This window comes from Primulina huaijiensis, chromosome 4 (assembly GCF_012295235.1).
Source record: "Primulina huaijiensis isolate GDHJ02 chromosome 4, ASM1229523v2, whole genome shotgun sequence".
In the NCBI taxonomy this organism is placed as follows: domain Eukaryota; kingdom Viridiplantae; phylum Streptophyta; class Magnoliopsida; order Lamiales; family Gesneriaceae; genus Primulina; species Primulina huaijiensis.
Window position 1 is genome coordinate 22942634 of NC_133309.1, and position 24826 is coordinate 22967459.

Genomic DNA, 24826 nt, shown 5'->3' on the forward strand with positions numbered 1-24826 from the left:
AATGATTTCAATTCCGTCTCAACCCAATCTTAATTTGTGTCAATTTGATCAATAATCGGATATATAACTAAAGAAATTATATTTAGAATATAATTATTTTTGAATTTATAAATATTCCAACTAAACAATCAATATAACGGTCCCATATGAAAATAATTCTTATTTATAATTATTTCAGAAAACATTATGATCAGAAGTAAGTTTGATGATCTCACATATCTTTATTCGTGAGACGAGTTAACTCTGTCCATATTTATAATAAAAGTAATATTTTTCATAAATAATTCAAATAAAATATTTGTATCACAAAATTAACAAGTGAGACGATTTGACATGAGTTTTTGTATATGATCACTTTGGAAAATAATTAATAAACTTGATCAATTTTTATATTTTACACTTCTCAAGTCTAAAAGTTAATTTCCATAAGAAAAATTTTCATATTTATAAATATTTTCTTAAAATCATATTGTGCTCTTTTTTCCTTTTTGCATACAACACGAGCAATTAGTTTGTTCCCTTGTGTGGATCAAGCCTACAAGAATTTTACCATGATAACTCGGCCAAGTATTTAATTCAAAAAACCGACGGGGGATCTTCTCCGGCTACCTCCTTCACCATATCGGTCATTCCATTTTCTAAGCTCNAGCACGACGCTTGTATTGCTCTCTCACAACCCCGTTTTCACGGTTTAAATTGCTCCCATTTCGCTCGCCGCTACTACGTACAGAAATTGCTTTTGCTTTCTTTTCCTCGGGCTACGGCACAGTCTTGAAACTCAGTACAAGGCATGAGACGGGAAATGGTGTGCACATAGAGATTCTTAAACATCAACGCGACCTTTGGGACGAGGTTGCTATAGGTGGTGTTAAGCGCCAAATTTAAGAACATGGTTATTTTACCTTCGCTTTAGAAAGAATGAAATAATCCAAATTTAGGGGTCTTGATGGAGAAATTTCTTCAAACCTGTTCCCCTGTAAGGAGTTCAAGTAACCATCACGTATGATGAATGACTGCATGAAAGTTGAAGAAAAACAAGGCTGCAATTGCATAAATGAAACGGATCCCGGTCACCTGTTTTCACAGGAGGGTTCTTTAAAAAAAATAGACTCTTTCTTCCTCCGGCTCATTATGCACCGTGTGCATGGGTGGATCCCGAACATCTACGCGAGGGAGCTAGACAACATCTGGAAAATGGCAAATTTGTTATCAAATAGGCCATGTTTCTCAAAAACTCATCTGGAAAATGGCTTGGCTTGATGAGCTCGGGGTCCTCCTTTAGTCCTTTTAAGACTCTGATTGCTACTTCTGCTTCGTGATTTTTTTGGTTTAGCTTATTTAACGGGTATTATCTTTCTTCCAATAAATGGAACTAGCCTCTTAAAATTTATCAGGCTATACTTCATCTCCCACCCAAAACCCCCCCTCCATAAGGACAAGATCTTAATGCACATGAACAAATGCATATAAGCAACATCAACAACGAAGGTTGGCCAATCTTTATGGGACTACAGATCTCACTACTAGATAAAACGGACAGTTTTGGTATTTAGTTATTTACCTTGTTTTCTTCTTCAAGTAATTCTTGAACAGGATAACACGCAATAGCTATACAAAGATTCTGCAAAGAAAGAAGTTCACAATAAAAACCAACTATTCTGACCATTATAAAAGTTAGCACAATACCTTTAGATCGCTCCCTGAATAACCTTCTGTAGCCTTTGCAAGTTGTTCAAAAGGAAACCCGGATTCCATATTTTCTTGAGCTAGAATTATCTTGAGTATTTTCAACCAATAAAAAGTTATTTCTTTAGAAACTCTATACAACAGAGTTGCTGTGAAATATTTTTAAAGAACACGTGGGAGCAAGTGACTCCAGTCTCCATAATAGTTACCTTCTTGGTAATCGGCGAATGACAGCATCATCAAGGTCAGATGGCCTATTTGTGGCAACAAGGATAAGGCTTCTCTGGCTGTCTTTGGACCTCAGCCCATCCCAAGCCGCCATAAATTCTTTTCGCATTCTTCTAGGAGCCTCGCGCTCAAAAGCACCACCACGAGCACCGAGCAAACTGTCAACCTTGATGCACAGACATACTGTAGTTTTATATAATTGATGGCTAATAATTGAGGTTAAAAGGCATGCTAAGAAAACATAAACTAAAGCAAGGTTAACATTAATATAAATACAAACTGAAGGGAAAAGAGAACTAATAACGGCTTTCGAAGTTTTCCATGCTTTAGAAATGATTGGATGTAGCTTTATTATTCTTTTGAACCACATGGCTTGGCCCTAGTATAAATTCATTAAGCTTCTATCAAGTGCTTCAACGCGTCGGTCTCGCAATACTGAACATCAAAGTAAATAAACTAACCATTTTATATTTCATCAAATTTGGCATTTCTAAGGAGCCACACACATAGAAGAACTATTCAACTTAACAGAGAAGGATTAAAAACATCACGCAAGAGATCTGAAAAAAAAATTAACGGCAGAACTTATTCTCAGGTATTAGTCAATCTCATCATAGAAGGTGGAATATCTTTAGGAACTAGATCTTCACCTCGTCATGCTCGAATTTTCTAATGCGAAAAATTCACCTAATCAGCACTATATTTTCTTTAAAACTTTTCTACTGATACGGCACACTTCAGCTAATTTCCCAAAATTATCTCACCCAACCCAAATCAGCTATCACCAATGCCAGTCGCACTGTCTCTGCATAAATTCACAACCACACCATGGATAAAAAAAATTGAGCTATTGTGTATACCCAGATATAGTCCATCAGCCGTCGAGAATAATGGACAAGGCCTAACCTCATCAATAAAAATAATTACAGGAGCAAGCTTGCTAGCAAAGGAGAAGAGTGTCTTCATTTTTCAGCATCCCCAAACCACTTCGTGAGAAACATGCAAGAAAAGCTCACAATTAGCTACGTCCTTTTTCCTAAATATACATCTTAAAATCATTGTAAAGAAAACTTTAATCGAACATAGAAAAAAGACAAACAACAAAACAATGTAAAATTGGAATGTTGCCTTTTCCCTCATGGCCTCACCAATCTTAAAAGCAGATAGCATATAAAACATGAATTTTGGATATTAAATGAGTTCTAGGCAGTAACTCAATACAACAAATGAAATTCAAGATATTCAAATTTGACATGTAGCTTTATTCATCCTTTCTACCTGTTTTAGTGGTTCAAATGTCAAGAAAACCTATGCCACGCTTCCAAATTTGGAAATTCTGCTCCAGTTTCATTGTCATTTGGCCAAAGAACCCCTCATACCCATGCCAATATATTCCACGAAGACATATTACTTAAGCGCAATAATCTTCTGACATGATACATAACAGGCTCCTCGGCGGCGGTCCTAGTAAATAAGCCAATATGAGCAGCCAGGATCATACACACAATCAAGCACAGTACAGATCCCTATCTACTATCTAAGCCACTGACATGAATAATGCAGAATTTCCATGCCTCCTTGTAGTCTTGCACAATGGTCTTAATCTTCAATTTTAATTTTCAATAGCATAGAATTAATAAGGATTCACCAAAAAGGTTAGACCTAGATGTTAGGTGAAAAAATTCCCAAACAAACATGATTGTTCATGTATAGAACTTTCATGTATGGCCTAAAATTGTTTGAATCTTGTGTTCAATAACAGAAATAATACTCGAATTAAATTCTCAAGGAAATACACAAAAGAGGATAATTTATTTCCCTCTTATATCATGCATTCATGTTTCCTTCCATTTATTTACATAAACCAAGCCAACTGAACCAGTACTTTGTTAAGAAGAGTTCAGGAATTATCATTCAACTACTGATGATACCGGCCTAGTTTTAGGCTTCGTGATATATGAGCAGCTAATCTCGGTGAAGCAGGTCCTGGCCCTGTCATAAGTCAGAATGTAATCTACATAATGTTACAAATATCCAAAGCTATTATTATCTTCTTCACCTTAGATGTTAAGTGTTGAACCAGTAATACTCATGAAATTAGCCCCAGCTTCTGTTGCCAGTGCCTTTGCAATAAGAGTTTTCCCAGTTCCAGGAGGCCCAAAAAGTAATATCCCTTTGCAAGGCTGACAAAAAGATGCAACATATTAATAAGCTAAAATGCAAAACAGAGAAAAAAAAAGAAGCATACCAGATATAACAATAACTTACCCACAGTAAATTTCCGTGAGAGAAAAGCTCGCGCCTCTGCATTGGGAGAATCACGAGTTAATTCAATGCCTTCTTTACATCTTCAAGGGCATCAACATCATCGAACTTCACACCAATCTCACCTGGGGGAACTACTGCTGAAACAAAGTTGTTCTCGTATTCATCCTCAGCAAGACTCTGCCACAAGTTTCTCTTTAACAAAGGAAAATTATGTCAATCAAATCTACATATTGTAATCAAAGAGTAGTTAAAAACCTTTATTGTTTCCTTCTACTTGAACCTCATAATTACTATTTCAAGGCTAAACATGACAAATGACAGAAATTAACTTAAAATAGAAGCTGATTCTTATTGCACACCAGTAGACTTAAGATAATGCGAGCAGGGAAATTTTCTATACTAATGGGCGCAATGGTATTAAGTAAAAAATGCTCCCCAGTTCAGAAATTTATCCAGTTTTTACATTGCTTGTAAAGGAGAATTACATGACTTTAAATATCTTAACCATTGTAATAACTGGAAAGTATGACCAAAATCCTTCAAATGATGAAGTTGAATGGTTTATCATATAGAGATCCAATTCCAGGCATCTAGTTAATGCTAAGATTTTGAAAATACTTCAAATGTTGAAGTTGAATGATTTATGATAGAGAGATCCAATGTTTAAAATCCTCCCCATTCAAGAATATGCAATTTTGACAAGCAAAAAGGTATACAACAACTTCCAGCAACAAAACTTCACCACATCCAGCTACAACCAGGCAAAGTACATAAAAGCTACTATCTTTCAAGTCAAACAAGCAAAAAAAACAAAAAAAAAGTCCAGTTATTTAAGCTCGAACATGTCTCGAGTCTTGACTGAAATAAAGCATAGAGTTAACATGGAATAATAGCAATAGAAGAAAACCCATTGCAGTAAACAAATAACAAAAAAAGCATCCACCTTCATAATCACCGAAATGTTCCTTCCTATAGTCAACAAAAAAGACAAAAAGTTCATACTTGACCATCAATTTTCTCTGGAAAACCTCCTCCTTCCATGAGAAGATAAACAGTCGCTAATTAGCGATGATGTATATTAATTAGCGACGGTTTTTGACTATTTTGTCGCTCATTAGCGACGGTTTATATAAAAAAATCGGTTTCTCAACTCAAAACCGTCGCTAATTAGCGACGATTTATGAAAAACCGCCCAATAAGTTTGCGACGGTGTTTTTAGCGACGGTTTTAAGTTCCGTCGCTAAAACTTATAATAAAAAATATAATTTTTTATGGTTGATTCAAATAAAATATCAGTCTCACAAAATTGACATGTCAAATAATTTTTGTGAAAGATATATTAGTAAATGAGTTTAAATATGAAAAGTGAAATATATATTTGGAAATAACAAAAAATATAACAGAATTTTTGTGAAAGATATATTAGTAAATAAGTTTAAACATGAAAAGTGAAATATATATTTGGAACGAGCAAAAACATAAACATAGAGGGTGACTTATATTGATGAGATATTCAAGTTCAAGTTTTTTTTGTTAAATAGACTATATCTTCGATTTTATTTTTGAAATGTATTACATTCTCAATTCAGTATAAAATATGATATGTTTGGTTTCATCACCCGATAATTCGAAACCGATGTAATCCGATCCGATAACATGCCTACAATCAAGTTCACTAGGATAGAAGTTTGCTAAACTTTCCTCTGAAATTTCTGGAGGTTAGGGCATTTGTACCTAGCACTTTCCACAGATTGGAAAGGGAGAGAAGGGTAATGTTGTCATATCACTTCAGCCTTGCAGGATAATATAGCCAATGGCACAATGGTTTGGCCCATTTTCTGCTTTATCCATCCAAAATAATATTTTGGCCCATTAAAGGCCCAATTCGATTAAATACACAATCAATTATGTAAACCGGAGAAGCAGCTAACCGCCATTTTGTCCCCAAATTGTTCTCTCTCTTAGAAACCCTAGATTACAGTACCTCCAACGAATTTGGGGGTCGAATCAACCTTCTCTGTTGAGGTATTTTTGTTTTCGTTTACACGCATTTTTATATGTAATAATTTCAGTTGATTTATTCATAGCATTGTCTTTTTTTTACATGCGGGCTTTCAAATTTGATGTTGAATGTTGCAGATAACGTACGCATATTTGTACCAATTTTAGGTGAAAATATTACCCATTACAATGAGAGAAATTTTTATGCGAATTTGACAATGTTTGGTTGGAGTTTTTCGTTTTTGGGCGGTATTTCTGGTGCTTTGTTGATTGAACTTCTTGGTTCGATCATTTGGCCGTGAGAAATGAAGAAAGAATATGGTCCGTCCGGGAGGGGTGAATGAATTTATAAAAAATAATTTTTAATTTTTAATATTTGATGTATGCTGCAAAGTTGGTTTAGACTTTCTATAATTCTAGGTGAACTCCTGTTTAAGCAATAAATGAAGTCGCGGAAGACTTGAACAAAATCTTGTTGAGAGAGCAAACGAGCAACCAAGGGCAATTAACATAATAATAGTAAAAAGTGCAGAAAATAAAAGGATAAAGTTTTTTTTAGAGGTTGGAAGGCACAATAATCATCCTATGTCCTCTTAGCCTTTTATTCTATTTCGAAAGGAATTTACTAGAAGATTAGATTCTCACGAATCCTTTACACTCACTTGTTGTTTCCACTTAGATTATGTCTAAGGTTGAAATACTGCAACTCCACTCAGATTACGTATAGTATTTCTATACCATAGTTGGTAAAAGTGACTGACTGGTGCAAGTCTTGCGCCAGACACGACAAAGAGGAGGCCAAGGAAATTAAGTCAGGCTTATGTCATTCATAATTTTTAATATTGTCAAGAATTCAAAATTTTTAATGTTGTCAAGGATAGATGGGTAAATGAATCAAACTGGCTCGCGAGCTTCGAACAGGTTCAAAAAATATTTGAGGTTCGAAATTATCCAAAATCGAACGCGTTCAATTTTTTTCGAGCCAAACTAGAGCTCAAATAATTTTTTCAATAGTTCGCGATCTTTTTTTTAATATTTCTATATATTTCCTCTCACTATCCTCACAAACCCTAATGATTTCCCAAATCTTACACTCCGCCACATCTCTCGTTGTCTTCACTTCTTCATCGCTCAATCTTTTGAGTTCATAATTCTGAGAACTCAAATTTTAATGTCTGCCGCCGTATCTCCCACCAACTTTGCCTCTTTCACGCTCCATGTTCTGCTTTCTGACCATTTCCTTCCGCGACAAGCTGTTGGTTATTGAAATCAAAGAATCTAACTGTAGGAATTATGATATTTTGCCCCTCTAAACATTGTTTTATGATCTGTATTTACTGTGAATTAACGTTTTTAACAATTTTATGGTGATTACATCGAACGTGAAGAATTTTTCTTTATCATTTTTTATTCAGTATTTTCCAGTGGAAAAGTCTTGTAACTTGTAAGTTTGTTGATATGTTTAATTGGATCCTTATTTTTGGCTCAACTCGTTTACATCTGTAGAATCAAGAATAGAATAAATATATTTTAAACAAAGCATATTTGTGAATAATTTTGTTTCAGAAAAAATACTTGGTTCGTATTTTGGGTATTATAGTGCCACTTTGTTTAAGGTTGGAAAATGAGAATGCTGGGAAATAACTTGTATATACTTCTGTCATATCATGAATTTTTTTTCTGTCGAGTACTTCTGATCGAGACTGATAAATTTTTAGGGGCATTGGATTGTTTGCTCATGGATGCCAAAGAAAGTTATGCCTCCTTCTTGGAGAAGGTGAAAAGGACTATATACATTGATAACATGTCGCCAGCGGTGACCGACTCCGTCGTGAAAGCTGCTTTTAATCAGTTTGGTAATGTGTTGAGTGTTCATTTCATTCCAAACTATCTTGAACCCAAAAATGTTCCACGAGCTGCTTTAGTGGAAATGGAAAATCCAAAGCAGGCTGAAGAAATTATAGCAGAGATGGAAATCTACCCTTTCATGATATCGGGAATGCCAAGGCCAGTTAGAGCACGGCCTGCTAAATTGGAGATGTTTGATGATCGTCCCAAAAACCCAGAAAGGAGGATACAATGTCGTTGGATAGATTCTAAAGATCCTAATTTTGAGGTTGCTCAGAAAATCAAGAAACTTGTGAAGACTCATGCTGCAGAAGCATCATTCTTGCTGATGGTAAAGTCTTCCTTTGTTCACTGGTTGAATGAGTGACTTCAGTATTAGCTTATATGAATATATTTGCAGATTATGATGTGTTTTATCATAATAATGTAGGAACAACTGAAAGAGGAAGAAAAGCTCGCTGCCCAACAGAACGAAACCTTGAAAGCAAATTTTAGGAAGTTTGAACTGATAGATGGTGTTCATGAAGATGGAACAACTAAACAATTGGCTCATTACTACAACATGCGTATTTCAGATTCTTGATGGTACGTGATCGATCATGATTAGTTAGCTTATTCAGGCACAGGGAACTTTGCAATCGGTATGCCCACGTCGTATCAAATGCACACCAGATGTGTTTTTTGCCCTCGCGTAGTTGTACATTCTAACTGCTCTCCTTGGGCAAAGTCTAATGTCACGTACGTATATCTAGTATTTGGATATATTGCACATCTCTTGGTTTTGTTTACTGAATATAGATATAGTGTAGAATGATGGTATTTTTTTGCATACCAATGTGAGTGGCATGAGCTCTAAACAAGCTACGTGAGGATAAAAAACAAAAAAGGTGACATTTCTGCGAGCACCTAACAAAGTAACAATTATGACTTCATTGGTTATTAGTTTGAGCCTGGTTTCTATAAAAAAAAAACCTTTTGTGTTTTTTTCCTTAAATTGTTGTATTTGGATGGAAAAAGGTTTTTTTCTTAAAATTGTTGTATTTGGATGGATGGATGGATTTGAAACTATAACTTTCAAATCAATAATAACTAATTTATTGGTTTGTTTGGATAAATCTATTTGACCTCCCAATTCTCTAGCAGATATAGTCCTTTCCAAATTAGGATGACTGACCTCCTTAATCCGGTAAACGCTGGGTAGCCAAGTGTGGATCGGATAATTGCTGAAAACATCTAAGGATCTTTTATGTCGTTTCATTCTATTTAGGATTATAAAGTCTTAAGGGTAGTCTCAAGGAGATAGCATGTAAGGATCTTCTATGTCGTTCCATTCTATGTCGTTCCATTCCATTTAGGATTATAGAGTCTTAAGGGTAGTCTCAAAGAATCTCCAATCGTTTTTTTTTCCTTTTGGGAGGCATTACGATGTATTTTCAAATCTATCCTAATATGAATTCTCACATCATCCTTTCAAATTCAAAATTTTCAATCCAAACGCTGTCTAAGATTGTAAGGGAAAGATTTGATGAATGAAACTTGACATATTGATATAAAGTTACATTTGTATTGATGAATTTCAAATTCATGGATTTTAAATATATTTAAATGTATTTTTATTATTTAAAAAAGTAAAATCATAAACTTCAGATTCATCTATTATATATTTTTATAGTATTTTATGTTAATTATGATGAATTTCAACTTCATCACAGAATAACCTCATTTGAAATTTATTCTACTTTGTATTACTAGTATATAAATAAACAAGTGTTAATTTAAGATTTGATATATTGTTTCATTATAATTTGTAAACAATTAAACTGTAATCAAAATCCATGGACCGAGGATTATAATCGAAATCCATGAATTTCCATATCCACGAGTGCACCGACCCAAATGGATTTGGAATAGAAGGAAATGAATTTCAAATTTATTGAGCTCAAATAAATCAAAACAAATATGAATTTTAAAATACTTGTAGTTATATCCACCTTATTAAGTGCATCAACGTCAGGTTCTCTGTTCAAAATTTAAAACTAAGGGTAAGACTTAAAGAGAGTTACTTTATTAAATTTTGATATCCACTTTTCACTTCACAACAGATTAGATTTTCCATATGAGAAATAATATTTTATTGTTTAGGCACCACTTAGCTCATGAATAAGATGATAAAAGATACATAATATAAAGATGATAGACGCATAATATAAAAATAATAAATCAACATATTTGAATAAGATAATGGTGCATTACACTAATCTTTTGTAAAACTTGAGTCAAACGTTGGATAAAATAAAGATGAGTAATCAATCAATATCTTATCTTTCGCATCAAGTGACAGATAAATACAAGCACGCAACAAACCCAATAGAAAGAATAGAATCAGATACAAGAACAGAATATCGATAATCACTGGGTTCACAAATTCCAAGCTCCCTATTTAGAATATACAACATAGGTATTCCTATCCATATCTATCTCCACATAATTAGTATCAACCATTTTACTACTGGATAAAACACGGGAGCTATTCAGAAGTGTAACAATATGTGGAAATAAAGTTAAATAGAGATCAACGAGGACACCATCCTAACCATATCTATCTCCACATAATGTCACCCACAAGTCATGCCTTCCGCTGTCAAATAAGATCGACGAGGACAACCCTGTAGCTGGCAACAAAGAACGGATAAAAAGGTTATTGCTGATGCAATTTCATACTATTGAACGATGTAAAGTTCTTGTTTGGCTATGAAATAGCGGCCGATCATTTCTGATGTTTCTACAGTAAACTGCTCTTGAAATGTCCCCATACGCTTACTGGGTATGTCAATTGAAAGGTCCTGAAAATTTGGCAAGCCCTCCACTTGCACACCATCTCCACATATCAGGAACTGATTTCCAACAATAAACGACCCTGTTACACGGATTGCAACTCCATTTTGACCATGAGCTCGGCATTGAAGCTTCTCTACAACATGCACTAACTTCTCAGGAGGCCATTCACCAGCCAATGTCCTCCGAATACTTGTCAAGGTTGTAAGGATGTTGTCTGGACCAACATGTTCTTTCCCACCAAAACTGGAAACAACATTGGCTTCGTTAAGGAAATGGTGGTAATTTCAAATGCCATGAACATGAAGTCAGTAATGGGAATTATCTCATGGATCTGCAACAAAAATGGTACTTGTGCGGTTTCTTCAGATTATGGAACCTTGAATGGGTTGTTCAGATGTTTACGCTACATTTGAGAGGGATGGGCCAAGGACTTTTTGTTGAGAGGGGTAGCTTATTATATTCTGATGGTGCATCACATAAAATTTGAAACATAAAATTTGAAACTTTCTCAATTGAACATAATACTACTCCTTGTCCTTTTCTAGGTCCGCCTTCTTTACCAAACACTGCAGAATTCTAGCAACAGTCTAAACAAAATTGCATGAAACTTGTTGGAAGGGTTTGAGTAAATGTTTGGTACCTGAAAATTGATTTCTCTTGATACAAAGTCTTTATGTGATGCCAAAGATCGTCGGATCCATCAAAAAGCAAGTAATAGTGTATTGTTAACATCTGTTTGAAACAAAAACATAACACAAATCATATATCAAGCGCCATTAATAAGTATTACCAATAGAAAATTAATCTTGTTTTTGCATTTGCATAAAATTCATATGGCACTCAGGTGGGCAGGCACACATTCTTTCGTGTGAGAATTTTCCAGCTAAATTGACAATTTGATTAAAACTTGGGTTTTATCAAGGGCCCACTTGAAAATTTAAATTTAATGCAAGCTGTACCAAATGCTCTTTACTCCATTTTGTCCATCTATGAAGCCACAAACAACAATACAATAAGCATAACTTGAGGAAATCCAAAACTGAGAGTTTAACTCACATCTGCAAGATCCTTCATCCTTTCAATTGGATCAAATATACCTCGGACAAAAGCACCCAAGTTGACCTTGGCATCCACATACTTGGTAACAAACGGGTGTGATAGCAGCTGCATTACAAGCACAAAATTGATTGGGGTTATATTGTAAGATTGGAAGCGTGGCAAAACAAAACAATCAAAATCTAAAAAATACTAAACAAGAAGCAATCAACAATCATAATCTCGTCAAAAAATGGTCAAAAAGCAATGAACAATTTTCACAAAGGCCATATTCTATTGACAGAATCCTTAGTCTGCTTGCTAAAGCAGGTTGGACTTTTGGTTTCTCAAAATAGACAGAAGTAAAAAGACCGAAAGTTGAAATTTTATAACACAACTCAGAGAAGTATTGTAAAATTGATTAAATAATTGGGATCCTTCGTAAACATGCACTAAATTGGTCATTAAAATTTATAATACTATACAAAATGTGTTATCTCACAGTCAAAATTGCGCATTCAGCATGAAAACCAACACTTGTTCAAAAATAAATGACTGGACTAAAACTTAAAAATTATCGAACCCATTACCAACACAACTCAACTTGATGGAATCAATACAGCCAAGTATGATTAATCCTCACGCAATAACAGACAAGAACTCTACCTCTTGCTCACCTGCTCAGCTGTTGGCCTGGCAACTGGATCTTTCTGGAGGCAAGCATCAACAAATGAACATAACTCTGCAGAAAAGATTTCCTTTGACAGAGATGGAGATTTATCGTCCAAAATCTTCAATATAAATAGTTGTTAGAATCCAAGACAAGATAGATGCATTACAATATCTCAGAACAACATAGAAACAGGATGAACTGTTACCATCTTTCTCAAAAAATAACTTAAATAGCTTTTCAAACACATCAGCTTTCTCAGTACTTATTTTGCAACAAAACATGGATTGTAATGCACTTTTAGTGACTAATATAGCTCGTTAACATGTTCAAAATAGTTCAAGGTCATATGGCCAACAAGTTGGAAAAAGGAGGCATAATTAACTTTTGTCTAAATCGATCTCACTAGTAGCAAAACTGTTCTAGTTAACTTAATATCATTCATGATTTGACCATCTAAGTGACTGATAGAATTGAACGTAACAAAATTAACAGCCTTCACTTGAAACAACATATATGAAAATTTTCATAAATGAATGAGCGGCAATACAAGGTAGTGTGTCAAAAATGATTACCTGCAACATGAGATTAACAGGGCCTTCATTAGCAGAGTATGGAAATTCACCCGCAGCACACTCAAAAAGTGCAAGCCCAAGGCTCCAAATATCAGCAGGATAAGAGTAACTTTCATTTCGTATTCGCTCAGGAGACATGTATGTAACAGTTCCCACAAAAGTTGCGCACTAATAACATAACAAATAAGTGTCAGGAACAATAATATCACCAAGTTGATTGAGATATATGCTTTATGAAAATTGCTGCACAAACCATTGCCATTGAATCCTCGAGTCCAGCGCTAATACCAAAATCTGTAATCTTTGACTCTCCTTTCAGATTCACGAGCAAATTTGCAGGTTTGATATCTCTATGAACTAAATGTCTAACTCCGTGCAAGTAACTTAGTCCCTTATCAAACAAATGAAGTCAGGAAATAAATCACGAACAAGAATTCATGAACTCAAAATTTGCTTATTAATACAACTGAAACTAAAGAAACCATCTTACAAGCAATAGTTCTTTCACCATAGAGGAAAGAATTGGCTCGGGTATACTCTTCTGAACACAGAGGATATCAGCCAAAGATCCACCATCCATGTACTCTAAAGCTATGCTAATCTGCCCAGAGCCTGGAGTGTAGAAAGCACCATAAAACTGGACAAGACCTTGATGACATGGTGCTTCACATAGTGTTCTTATTTCAGTAAGAAGCTGTTGCCTTTTCTCCTAATATGAAATGTAAATGCTCACATTAGACATAAATTCAGTATCTTACGAGTCGAATTCCCAACAGATACTCTTCTTCCATATATTACCATCTACTTGGCACACACATCATACATATATAATTTACTGCAATCTTTAAAATATATTTTAATTAAAAATTCAAAATATAATAATTACTAATATAATTAATTTATAATATGTGAATGAGACAAACGTGTAATTAAATTTAACTAAACCATAAATAATACTAATATCAAAGTGAGTGAAAAAAGATAACTTTGGAATAGATTTTATGAGATTTGTTGGATAAATAAATAAATTTGAATATTTTATCAATATAGGATGCTGTAATAAATATTCATTTAAAAAAAAGTGAAGGAATATTTTTCCACGCTCTTAACAAAGCCAAAGTTAGTTATTCTAAAACACTGCATGATATAGTATGGGTAATATAGAGATACATCTCCACTCTTCTTCACCACTTCTTACTTTCCTCTTCTAATATAGAGTTATTATTTATCCTTGTTTTAACAGCAAATCATTATCGTGCATACGGTGTATTCAAATTTGCTCTGTTTTCTCGCATATATATAGCACCAAGATGAGGACAAGAACAAAATAGCGATTATTAACCGCGTGGTAGCATTATCTGGCGAGCATTACTCTAGATGCAAACTTTTGTAGGGCTGTATAATACAGATAAACAGATTCACTTATGAAGAGAGTATTTTATTTCTCAGTTATCACTCCTAGTTTTTCAACCCAACATTGAAGCCAACATTATCACATTTGGAAATTGGAAATCAACAATGAACATAAAAAATTAAATATCAATTTCATTCCAATCCAATGTCTCAAGAACACAACAAAATTCAAGAAAATAGTACAAATGTTCACAAGTAAACAAAAATGCAAACCTTTTCAAAAATATTAATCTTCTTGAGGGCAATGATCCTGTGATTTGGAATATGAATCGCCCTCTGAACAACACTACTCGCACCACTACCAATGCACCCAAAGATCCTCATCTCATGCGAGGCACACCTGTATGTTTTCTCAGAATCATCTGCGAAAAACGCGGATGAAGCACATTTCTGCAACCCAAGCTCATTGATGTTATATATATTGTACGATTTGCTCAGTAAATTCACTGCCCCACCATCGGATAACTGATCCAACAAGTTCAAATAAAACAAGAAACACAGAGATAACATCAAAACTAACAAAAAGATAAAATCTTGAAAATCAAGGGGGGGGGGGAGGGGGGGAAATCGAAGCTTTACCATGCAAGAATCTGAAGGGTCGATTATTGAGTCAGATGGGAACCCTTTTTCTGCATCAAATAGTGGCACTAGCTTCCTCTTCAATTCCTCCAGGCCAGCCATGGGAAGCGCAAATTCTTGAAGTATGCTAAAGCTATACACGCATCGGGTATTTACCCAAACCCAATTTCTTGGTAGGAACGAGTAATCGTTGTCAGGAGAAACATGGGTTTTTGTAATAAATAAATACAAAAAATAAATAAAACTACCAAAATGTCAAATTATTTGTTTTTTTTTATTTTTGTTAAACCCGGCCCCTTCAGATTTTATTAATAGTTTTTATTTTTTTATATTTGATAAATATAATTTTTTATATTATTTAAATTAAAAAAATTAATAGTAATAATGTTAAAACTTTTAAAATTATAAACAATAACATTATGAAAATTAGTGATATAGATTTAATTCTTGACAAAAATTTGTGTGAGACGATCCCACGGGTCGTATTTTGTGAGACAGATATGTTATTTGAGTAATCCATGAAAAATTATTATTTTTTATGCTAAGAGTATTATTTTTTATTGTGAATATCGATAGGGTTGACTCGTCTCACGACACAAAAGACCTACTCTTAATTCTAAAGAGGTTTAATTAACACACATACCACTACAACAAAAATGGCTTTTCGCAGCGCGCAAATTCGCTTTTCGCAGCGCACATTGCACGCTGCAAAGTTGCAAACTGTTGAAAGTTCAAGATTATTCGCGAAGCATGCCGTTAATACAAACTATTATTCGCGGTGCGCCTACGCACGCTGTTGATAGTCATAGCATAACCGTCGCTAATTAGCGACCGTTTTAACATTCCGTCGCTAATATTAGCGACGGATATTATTTTAATGCCGTCGCTACTTAGCGACGGAATATTTTAAAAGCCCGTCGCTAAATTGCGACGGTGTTTCAAAAATCCCGTCTCTAATTAGCGACCGAATTAAAATAAAATCCGTCGCTAATCTTGTTATTACAATAAAAAAAATTACGTTTAATTATAATTTAATAAATCTTAAAAAAACGTACACTATAATAACAATATTCATCTTAACTAACACTTAAAAATTTACAAAAAATTGAAACAAAAAAACGTACATTAAATCGAAATTTTAAAAAAAATCGAAACAAAAAAACATACTTTAAATCGAAATTTAAATTGCTTGGTAAAGAAAAAATTTAAGTGTTATGAAGTGGTGTGGTAGGATATGGTTCGAGTGGTGATATTTAAAGACAATTTGCGACGGTTTTGGTTTTACCGTCGCTTTTAGCAACGAATTGGTATTAAACCGTCGCTAATGGCGACGGTTGTTAATTTGTCGCTAATAGCGACGTACTAATAATGTCGCTATTAGAGACGGTTATAATATAACTGTCGCTAATTTGAATTTCGCGACGGTTGTATTAAACCGTCGCTAATGTTAGCGACGGTTTAAAAAAACCTTCGCTAATATAAATATTGCGACGGTTTTTAAAAAACCGTCGCTAAATATTAACGGCGCATATTTACATACACGCTGTCGTTTATATAATTTTTTAACGGCACACATAAACGCACGCTGCAGATATTACTTATCCGCGACGTGCTTTATTACTTATCCACGGCGTGCTTAAAGCAAACCGCAGATAAGTAATATCCGCAGCGTGCTTTTTAAGCACACCGTTAATATTGTCAAGTGCAATGATATCAACAGCGCACATATGAGTGCACGCCGTTAAAAGTAATATTCGCAGCGTGATTTTAATGCACGTCGTTGATGACGTGCTGCGGAAAATCATTTATATATATGCAGCTGGAATTTTTTTGAGAGTGGACCAAGTTAACTTTACTCACAAGGTTCTGAATTTCTTCTAAGCCAGTAACAGTTACATGGACATGATCAAGAAACCGGAATCCTGGAATTATCCGCTTTGTCGTCGCGAAAATGGGACTCATTGAACGTTCAATGAGAAAGAATGTCGGGTTGGGGATAAATGGCTTGGGTAGAATTCTTGAAGGGGACAAGATCTAGGAGGCTATCAAGAAAAAATAGTAACAAGTTTGGAAGTTTCAGTTGAGATCGGATGATCGTCGGTCGGAACGCCTTCGAGTTGATGCTTAACTTTCAAATGATCTTCAATATTTGATTGCTGATCGTTCAACCCGGTATGGAGCAGTTTAATTAATCCGAGTTCCGAAGAATTTGATTATGGTGTTGATAATCTAGTCTCTCCTGAAATGTATGTGCATGATATGGATTTCAAGCATGAATATGTCCAGACTTGTACACGTTGAGGTGCAATAATTATCTTGCTATATCGTTTAAAATTGCGAAGTTGTATCGTTAACATCGACTATAAGCGCTTCAATATATAATTATCAAGATTTTCTTCCTTTCCTATATCCAAAATTATGCTTTTTTATTCTTGAGTACTTGCCGACTAATCCTCTTAGAATTTGATCTTATGTTGCAATTCTAATTTGGCAATGTGTGAAATATGGTGGATGCAATAATTGTCCCTGCATGGTAGAGCGATTGAACCGTAGTGCTTGAGCTGCTGTGCGGTTTAAAAGATTTGAGTTGCACTATTACCACCAGCTATAGCTTTTGGTAAAGCGGTAAGCACTCGGTCCTACAAAATAATTATCAAAATTTGTTAGATTTAGTAATGTGAGATTACTAAATAATTAACGATGTTAAAATAATGTAAAATGACATATATTGGTTATAAGAAGTCCAAATGATTTGAAATTTGGAGATGACATAGTAAACTAAAAAATATAGAAGTTTCGTATTTTGAGTTTTGAAAAATTTAATCGTTTTGACTGGTCCAAAAAAATAGTTCGCAGTTGGAAATGTTAAATATGATATATTATATTATATTATTTATTATAATATAATATTAAAAAAATTAAAAATTAATTGAGTGGGTGAATTCATACGAGATAGAGACAGAAATAAAGGAGAGAATAAATTTTCTTTTTGATCTTGCGATTTATCGGTTTATCCAATTGACGAACCGACTTCAGTTCTGAGATCGTTGACACGAGCTCTTCGATTTGAGGTATAAATTTTATATTTTTGGTGATGTTTGAAATTCGTCAATTTCTGGAATAAATCCGATAAATTGTTAAATCATACAGAAATCGAAGATTGTTAGATAATGTATAATTTTAACAAAGAATAGAATATTATAGTGGTGTTATTTTGAATTATTATCAATTTATTATAATTAGAGATTTTAATTATTGGATTGAAATTGGGGAGTAGTTTATCAATTATTATTAATTTTGATTATATATTCGGAGTCTAAGAAGTATTATAGATTATCTATTAATATGAAATTTTTATAGTTACTAGGTGTTTTTATATATCCTATTACTCGAAATTAATTTATTAAGGTGTATTTGATGTTAGTATTGATAACTAAATACACCGGAATATTAATTATTGAACGATGAAGATCAATAATTGAGTTTTATAATTTTGTGGAAATAATTGTTGTTAGGCTATTCGATGTTATATATTTCAGGCTATTATGGTTGTTTTGATACGATGACAATGATATGATAATTGTTGTTAAATTATATAGATACGTCACAAGCCTCAGGATCAAAGAAATAGCCAAATTATATATATATATTCGATTATCAAGTACGTATTGACGTACGAGAATATATTGTTATTGTTTAGTATTGATAAATATTATTGTGTTGAACGATAGCAAATCACCAAAAATTGGTGATTTGATATTATATTTGTTGTTGTTTATTATTGTTTATATTGTTGGCTGTCGGTGATTGGGCAGCGATTTGTTGTTGTTGTTGCAATAGTAGGAGAACGACATTTTGACGCTATTGTTATCGCCGGAATTAGGGTACGACATATCATTCATGTTGTTTGTCACAGTAGTTGGGGAGCGACGTATTGACGATAGTGCTGTCGCCGAATTCGGAGTGCAACATATCGTTGTTGTTGTTTGTTGCAGTGGAATAAAAGTGATGTTTGTTGATATTGTTGGTTCGATTGGTTGTTTAGAAACAGCGAAGGGACTACCCGTGTTATGATAACAGTTATATCTTGTGTTGTTGTTAATATAATTGTTATGTATTACGATGATGATTATTGTAGATGCTCACCTTTCAGGAGCTGTTTCTGTTGGACATGTTATAAGACTGTCTAGTCAAAAAGTCTTGTAGTTGATAGTGGACAGAGACAGTACATCTCATTGTCTTATTTGAGTTACGTGTGTGTACTTATTATATTGTTTCTGCTCAACTGATGTAAATATTGTGCTAATTGCACTATTTTGTCGTATATCAATTATATTATTACGTCCTTGAATTTTTTTTATGCATATGATGTCACATATTGTATGATTATGTAGCGAAGTTTGGGGTGCCACAAATTTGTAACCGTACTATTAAATAATAGATTTTCATTACAAAAGCAATGAAATTTAAGCTCAAGTTATATATTTGTCTATTTACGATTTTAGTAATATATTTTGTTGAATTTTGATCTCTTCAACAATGTAGCACTCATGTATGATGTACGCAATTTCATATCATCACTCTCAATAAAAAAAAAAAACCATTTTATAAAATTGTCAAAAATTAAAAAATAGAGGATTAAGACATAATTTTAACAACGAATATTACGAACTTTATAAACAAGCAAATACATACGAAGAAAATTGAAAATTTCCCTAAAATTTAATAAAAAAAAATAAACAAACAAAAAGAAAGAAAGTTTGGCTATCACAAAAAATAACATATGGTTATTTATTAAGCATCAAAATTCGGATTTTTCACACCCATGGGATATTGCCACTATGAAAACTCATATTATTATTAATATGTTTTTTTAAAAAAATAATTTTCTAAAAATAAAAATAAAAAATCACATGGTGTCTAAATTTCCTTGTGACATCGTATGCAATGGAATTTGTTTTTAACTAGAAATTTGTGGAGCAGCTTAATGTGCACATTTATATTTTGAAAATGACTTTTTTTAAAATCGATTATAATAAATTTATTCTTTTGTAATAAGGTTAAAAATTAGTTTTCTCTCGAAACAATTTTGATTTAAAATGGTGCCAAAATAAATAAATTGCCATTTAAAACTTATGGGTCACTTCATATTATTTTATTACTGGTGATCATTGACACGCGTTGCGTGTTTCTACAGTTTTTTTTATAATTAATTTGATTTATATTAAAATAAAAAGAATATTATCATTGCAAAAATTAATGATATATGATTCAAACTGCAAGTTGAAATTATTACATATTGTAATTTGACTCAAATTTTAGATAAAATTATATTGAACCAAAGTGATTTTATTAATTTGTTGATGATTTAATTCATATAAATATAACCATATTACTAAAAATTTACGTTTTATTTTTATAAATTATACAAATATGTAATACAATTCTTTCGTAAAGCTTAAAAGAACACCATGATCAAAATCCATACACTTGGAATAGATTTGAAACAGTGTTTTAAAAGACGACGCCTAGATGCTGGTCGGTCATCTATCGCCTCGATTTTTTGAACCGCCTAGACGGTTGCCTGATTTATATATAGAATTTTTAATTTTTTTAAAAAAAATTGTTCTGGATATTTTTCAATCAATTTTTATCGGATAAAGATGAGTAATATATCATTGAATATAATTGATTTGAAGTCACAAATCATTCCCAAAGAAATATCATTTAATTTTTTGAACAAAAAAATATATAATTTCTTCGGAGGAAAAACGAAAAGATCTAATAATCTAATCCGACAAGAAAACTTATTCTAGAAAATAAATTATTAATGATTACCACAATTTTTCCCCCAAAAACAGATGACGTGGCATTGTCCAATTCTTCTAGACTCTAGAATTTTTGTTTATTTATCAATATCAATATCTTATTTTATTCAACTAAAAAAAAAACTTATTTTATTGAGTAAAAAAACTTATTTTATCATAGCTCAATTGGTAGAGATCAACTCTAGCAATCGATTCGTTGCGATTACGGAATTGATGTCTAATACTCTTAGAATAAAAAGTAATACTTTTTTCATGGATAACCCAAATAAGAGATTCGACCCACGAAATTGATCCGTGAGACCATCTCACAAGAGTTTTTGTGCTAATCATTTAAGCAATAATTATAGTATATCGTACATGAATCGAGGGGTCATTTTTGCTAAGTAACGAGAAGATAATCGAAACATGTCACCGAAAAACACTAATAATAATAATAATAATAATAATTTTTAAATGGCTAGAATTGAAAGAAGAGATCCAGTCGAAGTGAACAATCTCCATGGCATAAAATTCTAAGTGCCAAGTGTAAAAATATAACCCAAATTATAATTCTGCACCGTAGTTCATCAATCACGCCCCTCTCGTGGAACATTTGCTTTTTTCAGACGTGAAAAATTTTATTTTGGTCTTGAATATCGGTGACTTTTTATCTATTCGTATTATTTTCTATCAGTTTTTCGATGTGCTGATGTGATATCAATATGACATCGACTATTGAATTGACACGTGTAACATGTAAATACTAAGAAAAAAATAAGTTATTAAAAATTGAAATATAAATGACCAAGTTGTAGTTTTATAATATAGAGAACTAACATCGTAAAACATGAACATAAACATATCATACTTTAATACGATAGCAGTAAATTTATCTGATCGAATTTATATATTTTAAAAAATAAAAATTTTATGGGATTTCTGAATATTAATATATCATACTTTAATAAGAAAAATTATATTTTAAAATATATCGCATATTATTATTAGCAGTAAAAGTATATATTTTAAATCTGGCATCACTAATTTAATTTTGTATGACATGATATCGCAGTACAGAATATCTCTTAAAAAATAAAATATCATTTAAATATATATTATCTAATGTATAAATTCTTGAAATATTTTCTCAAAAATATGAAAATAGATTCATATGTAACCATTGTGTTTATACAATAATTTTATATTTAATCACATTATTCTTATTAGGTTGAAAAACTTGAGACGGTCTCACGAAATAATTTTGTGATATATGTATTCTATTTAGGTCATTTGTGAAAAATTATTATTTTTATGCGAAAAATATTATTTTTTATTGTAAATATAAACATAGTGAAGTAGTTGACTTGTCTTACGAAAAAAAATCTGTAAGAAAGTCTCACAATAAACTTAATCAATAAATTAAATGAATAAAAGACATAGAAAATAACGATAAAAAATAATTTCTCAATAATTCAAATATACAAGATATCAAGATTATTTTGAAAAGCTCTATACGATCTTTACAAATGAATTTGAATAATTTTGTGGGATGTATCCAATCCAATGATTTAATGAATTTTTTAAATGATATATAGATTTTTGAAAATTTGATAAATTTTTATTAAGTTTCACAGAACCTTAAGCTTCAGTGTTTGAATGTGAATGAATTATATGGAGTTATTAAAAGTCTATTAACATTTTGAATAACTCTATATTTTGTAGAGTTTTTAAAATTCAAGACTGAATACACTTGATTTTTAAAACTCTACAAAAATATATTTTGAATAACATTATACTTTTATAGATTATATTAATATTTTTATTGAATATCTTTAGATTTTCAAAATCTAAAAAGTAATTAAAACATATCAAATCTGGTACATATAATGCATGGTTATGTTTTCAAATATATTATTTATATATAAGATCTAAATAGTTATTTTAAATATTTATAATATTTTTCTTAGAAACAACTAATTATACAAAAGATTTTTTGCTCCTCCAGAAATAGCACTTCAGGTATGTCTTATATAAGATGTTAGTGCGAGCATTTTGCGCAATACAAAACATATTGATTAATCTCGCGTGATTTGTTTTTTTTTTCAAATGTTTGTGCGAACACCTTAGGAAAAAAAAAGATCGGAAGTAAAAATCTCGAATTATACATTGTTTTCCAAGTATCTTATAAATTATTATATTGTTACAAACTTTTAATAATTCATTTTTTTTACCATCAATTAGATAAGATGAAGAAATATGATATTAAAACTCGAACGGACATAAAATGATGTAAAGATGTTGAATTTCAAATTAAGTGAGCATATGACCGTCACATTGTTTATTGACAAAAACTTGTGTGAGACGATCTCACGGATCATATTTTGTGACACGGATCTCTTATTTAGGTCATCCATGAAAAAATATTATTTTTTATGCTAAGAATATTACTTTTTAGACAAAAACTTGTGTGAGACGGTCTCACGGGTCGTATTTGTGAGACGGATCTCTTATTTGGATCATCCATGAAAAAGTATTACTTTTTATGCTAAGAGTATTACTTTTTATTATGAATATGGGTAGGGTTGACCCGTCTCACAGATTAAGATCCGTGAGACGGTCTCACATGAGACCCACTCTACTTTTTATTGTGAATATCGGTAGTGTTCATCCGTCTCACAGATAAAAATTCGTGAGACCGTATAACAAGAGTATAATAAATATTTTCCTTCTATAAATACTCACCACAAACCTCCGTTATAACAATTTCTAGCTCTCCAGTCTCATTACCATACACTGAATATCTCACAATTTTCCGAAGATTATTCGAAGAAATGCAAGCGCATGATGCTGCGGTCTCGCACTCTCCGAGTTCCAACGGCCATTCTAACAGTGACCTGACGGAGATAGCCGCCCGGGCTGTGGAGGAATACGCGGCGGAAGAGAAGTCCGATGAGTTCTACGACGATGAGTTCTACTTCGAGAGGGAAGTGGATTCAGAATCTGTGAAAAGGGAAGGTGGAGAATGGGATGGAGATGAGGATGATCAAGGATTCGAGTTCGAGTTCGTCACGAGGGATTCGGAGTCGTCTACGATTTCTGCCGACGAAATCTTCCACGACGGTAAGATTCGACCGGTTTACCCGTTCCTAAATGGAGATTTGGTTATCAGGAAAGTGAATATGGATGCAAACAAGGAGGAGAACGGAAAGAAGACGATTCGGCTGCCGTTGATGAAGCTTCTTATCGAGGAAAGAGAGACGGCAGCGACGTCGTCTTGCTCGTCGTCGGATGTGGATGATCTGGAAGGAGTTCCGGAGGAGATGTACTGCGTGTGGCAGCCGAAAGCCGCCTCGGATGTTGATGAGCAGGAAAGTGTTCCGGAGGAGATGTACTGCGTCTGGCCGCCGAAGCCTACTCCTGAGGAGGCGGAGTCTCCGGAGGAAACGGCGCGGCGGTGCAAGAAAAGCACCTCCACGGGGTCGATTTACAAGAAACTGAAGTTGAAAGAGCTATTGAGCAGAAGCCACAGTGAAGGAAGGAAGGAAAATTTCGTCTTTTTAACACCCAAGAACAGCTGGAACAGAAGAGAGAACGAATACCGAGTCGAAGAACAGGCGGCAACTGCCGGGAAATTGAGACCTCCACCGCCGCGGCGGACGTACTTACCGTACAGACAAGATTTGGTGGGGTTTTTTTCCGGTGGAAATGGGTTGACCAAGAATTCAAAGCCTTTTTAAGAATTTTTTTTTGTGATTATTTTTTTTATTATTTAATGTTTTGTGTCTTTGATAAATGACAAAAACTTGTGTGAGACGATCTCACGAGTCGTATTTTATGAGACAAATATCTTATTTGGTTCATCCATGAAAAAGTATTAC

General features: G+C 33.1%; 4 protein-coding genes across 9 annotated transcripts; 2 read left to right on the forward strand and 2 right to left on the reverse strand.

Annotated features, from left to right (window-relative positions):
- Positions 1-662: 662 nt before the first annotated feature.
- LOC140975496 (uncharacterized) lies at positions 663-5226 on the reverse strand. 5 transcript variants are annotated; one of them, XR_012174983.1, is made up of 6 exons: positions 5185-5226; positions 4305-4359; positions 4183-4218; positions 1896-4097; positions 1687-1817; positions 663-974 (listed from the first exon to the last, which is right to left on the reverse strand). XR_012174983.1 is itself a non-coding variant. In XM_073439230.1 (4 exons), exons 2-4 carry the CDS (start codon positions 2878-2880, stop codon positions 935-937), a joined length of 285 nt encoding a protein of 94 aa, XP_073295331.1. In that variant the 5' UTR covers positions 2881-4097; positions 4183-4407; the 3' UTR covers positions 663-934. The 5 variants fall into 5 exon arrangements, 1 of the variants encoding a protein (XP_073295331.1); XR_012174981.1 differs by having other exon boundaries at positions 4183-4359; XR_012174982.1 differs by lacking the exon at positions 5185-5226 and having other exon boundaries at positions 1896-2719; positions 2821-4097; positions 4183-4407.
- Positions 5227-6094: 868 nt separating this feature from the next.
- On the forward strand, positions 6095-8793 carry LOC140975497 (ASI1-immunoprecipitated protein 1-like). The gene is made up of 3 exons (XM_073439231.1): positions 6095-6207; positions 7902-8362; positions 8462-8793. Exons 2-3 carry the CDS (start codon positions 7922-7924, stop codon positions 8612-8614), a joined length of 594 nt encoding a protein of 197 aa, XP_073295332.1. The 5' UTR covers positions 6095-6207; positions 7902-7921; the 3' UTR covers positions 8615-8793.
- A 1509-nt stretch (positions 8794-10302) lies between these two features.
- On the reverse strand, positions 10303-15353 carry LOC140975498 (mitogen-activated protein kinase kinase 3). Its single transcript, XM_073439233.1, has 9 exons — positions 15142-15353; positions 14776-15027; positions 13640-13858; positions 13403-13540; positions 13150-13317; positions 12582-12695; positions 11926-12033; positions 11510-11601; positions 10303-11112 (listed from the first exon to the last, which is right to left on the reverse strand). The coding sequence occupies exons 1-9, from the start codon at positions 15241-15243 to the stop codon at positions 10752-10754; spliced, it is 1554 nt and encodes a 517-aa protein (XP_073295334.1). The 5' UTR covers positions 15244-15353; the 3' UTR covers positions 10303-10751.
- Positions 15354-23683: 8330 nt separating this feature from the next.
- Positions 23684-24736, forward strand: LOC140974774 (uncharacterized). 2 transcript variants are annotated; one of them, XM_073438258.1, is made up of 2 exons: positions 23684-24109; positions 24149-24736. In XM_073438258.1, exons 1-2 carry the CDS (start codon positions 23780-23782, stop codon positions 24683-24685), a joined length of 867 nt encoding a protein of 288 aa, XP_073294359.1. In that variant the 5' UTR covers positions 23684-23779; the 3' UTR covers positions 24686-24736. The 2 variants fall into 2 exon arrangements, with proteins under 2 accessions (XP_073294359.1, XP_073294358.1); XM_073438257.1 differs by having other exon boundaries at positions 23684-24736.
- Positions 24737-24826: the final 90 nt, after the last annotated feature.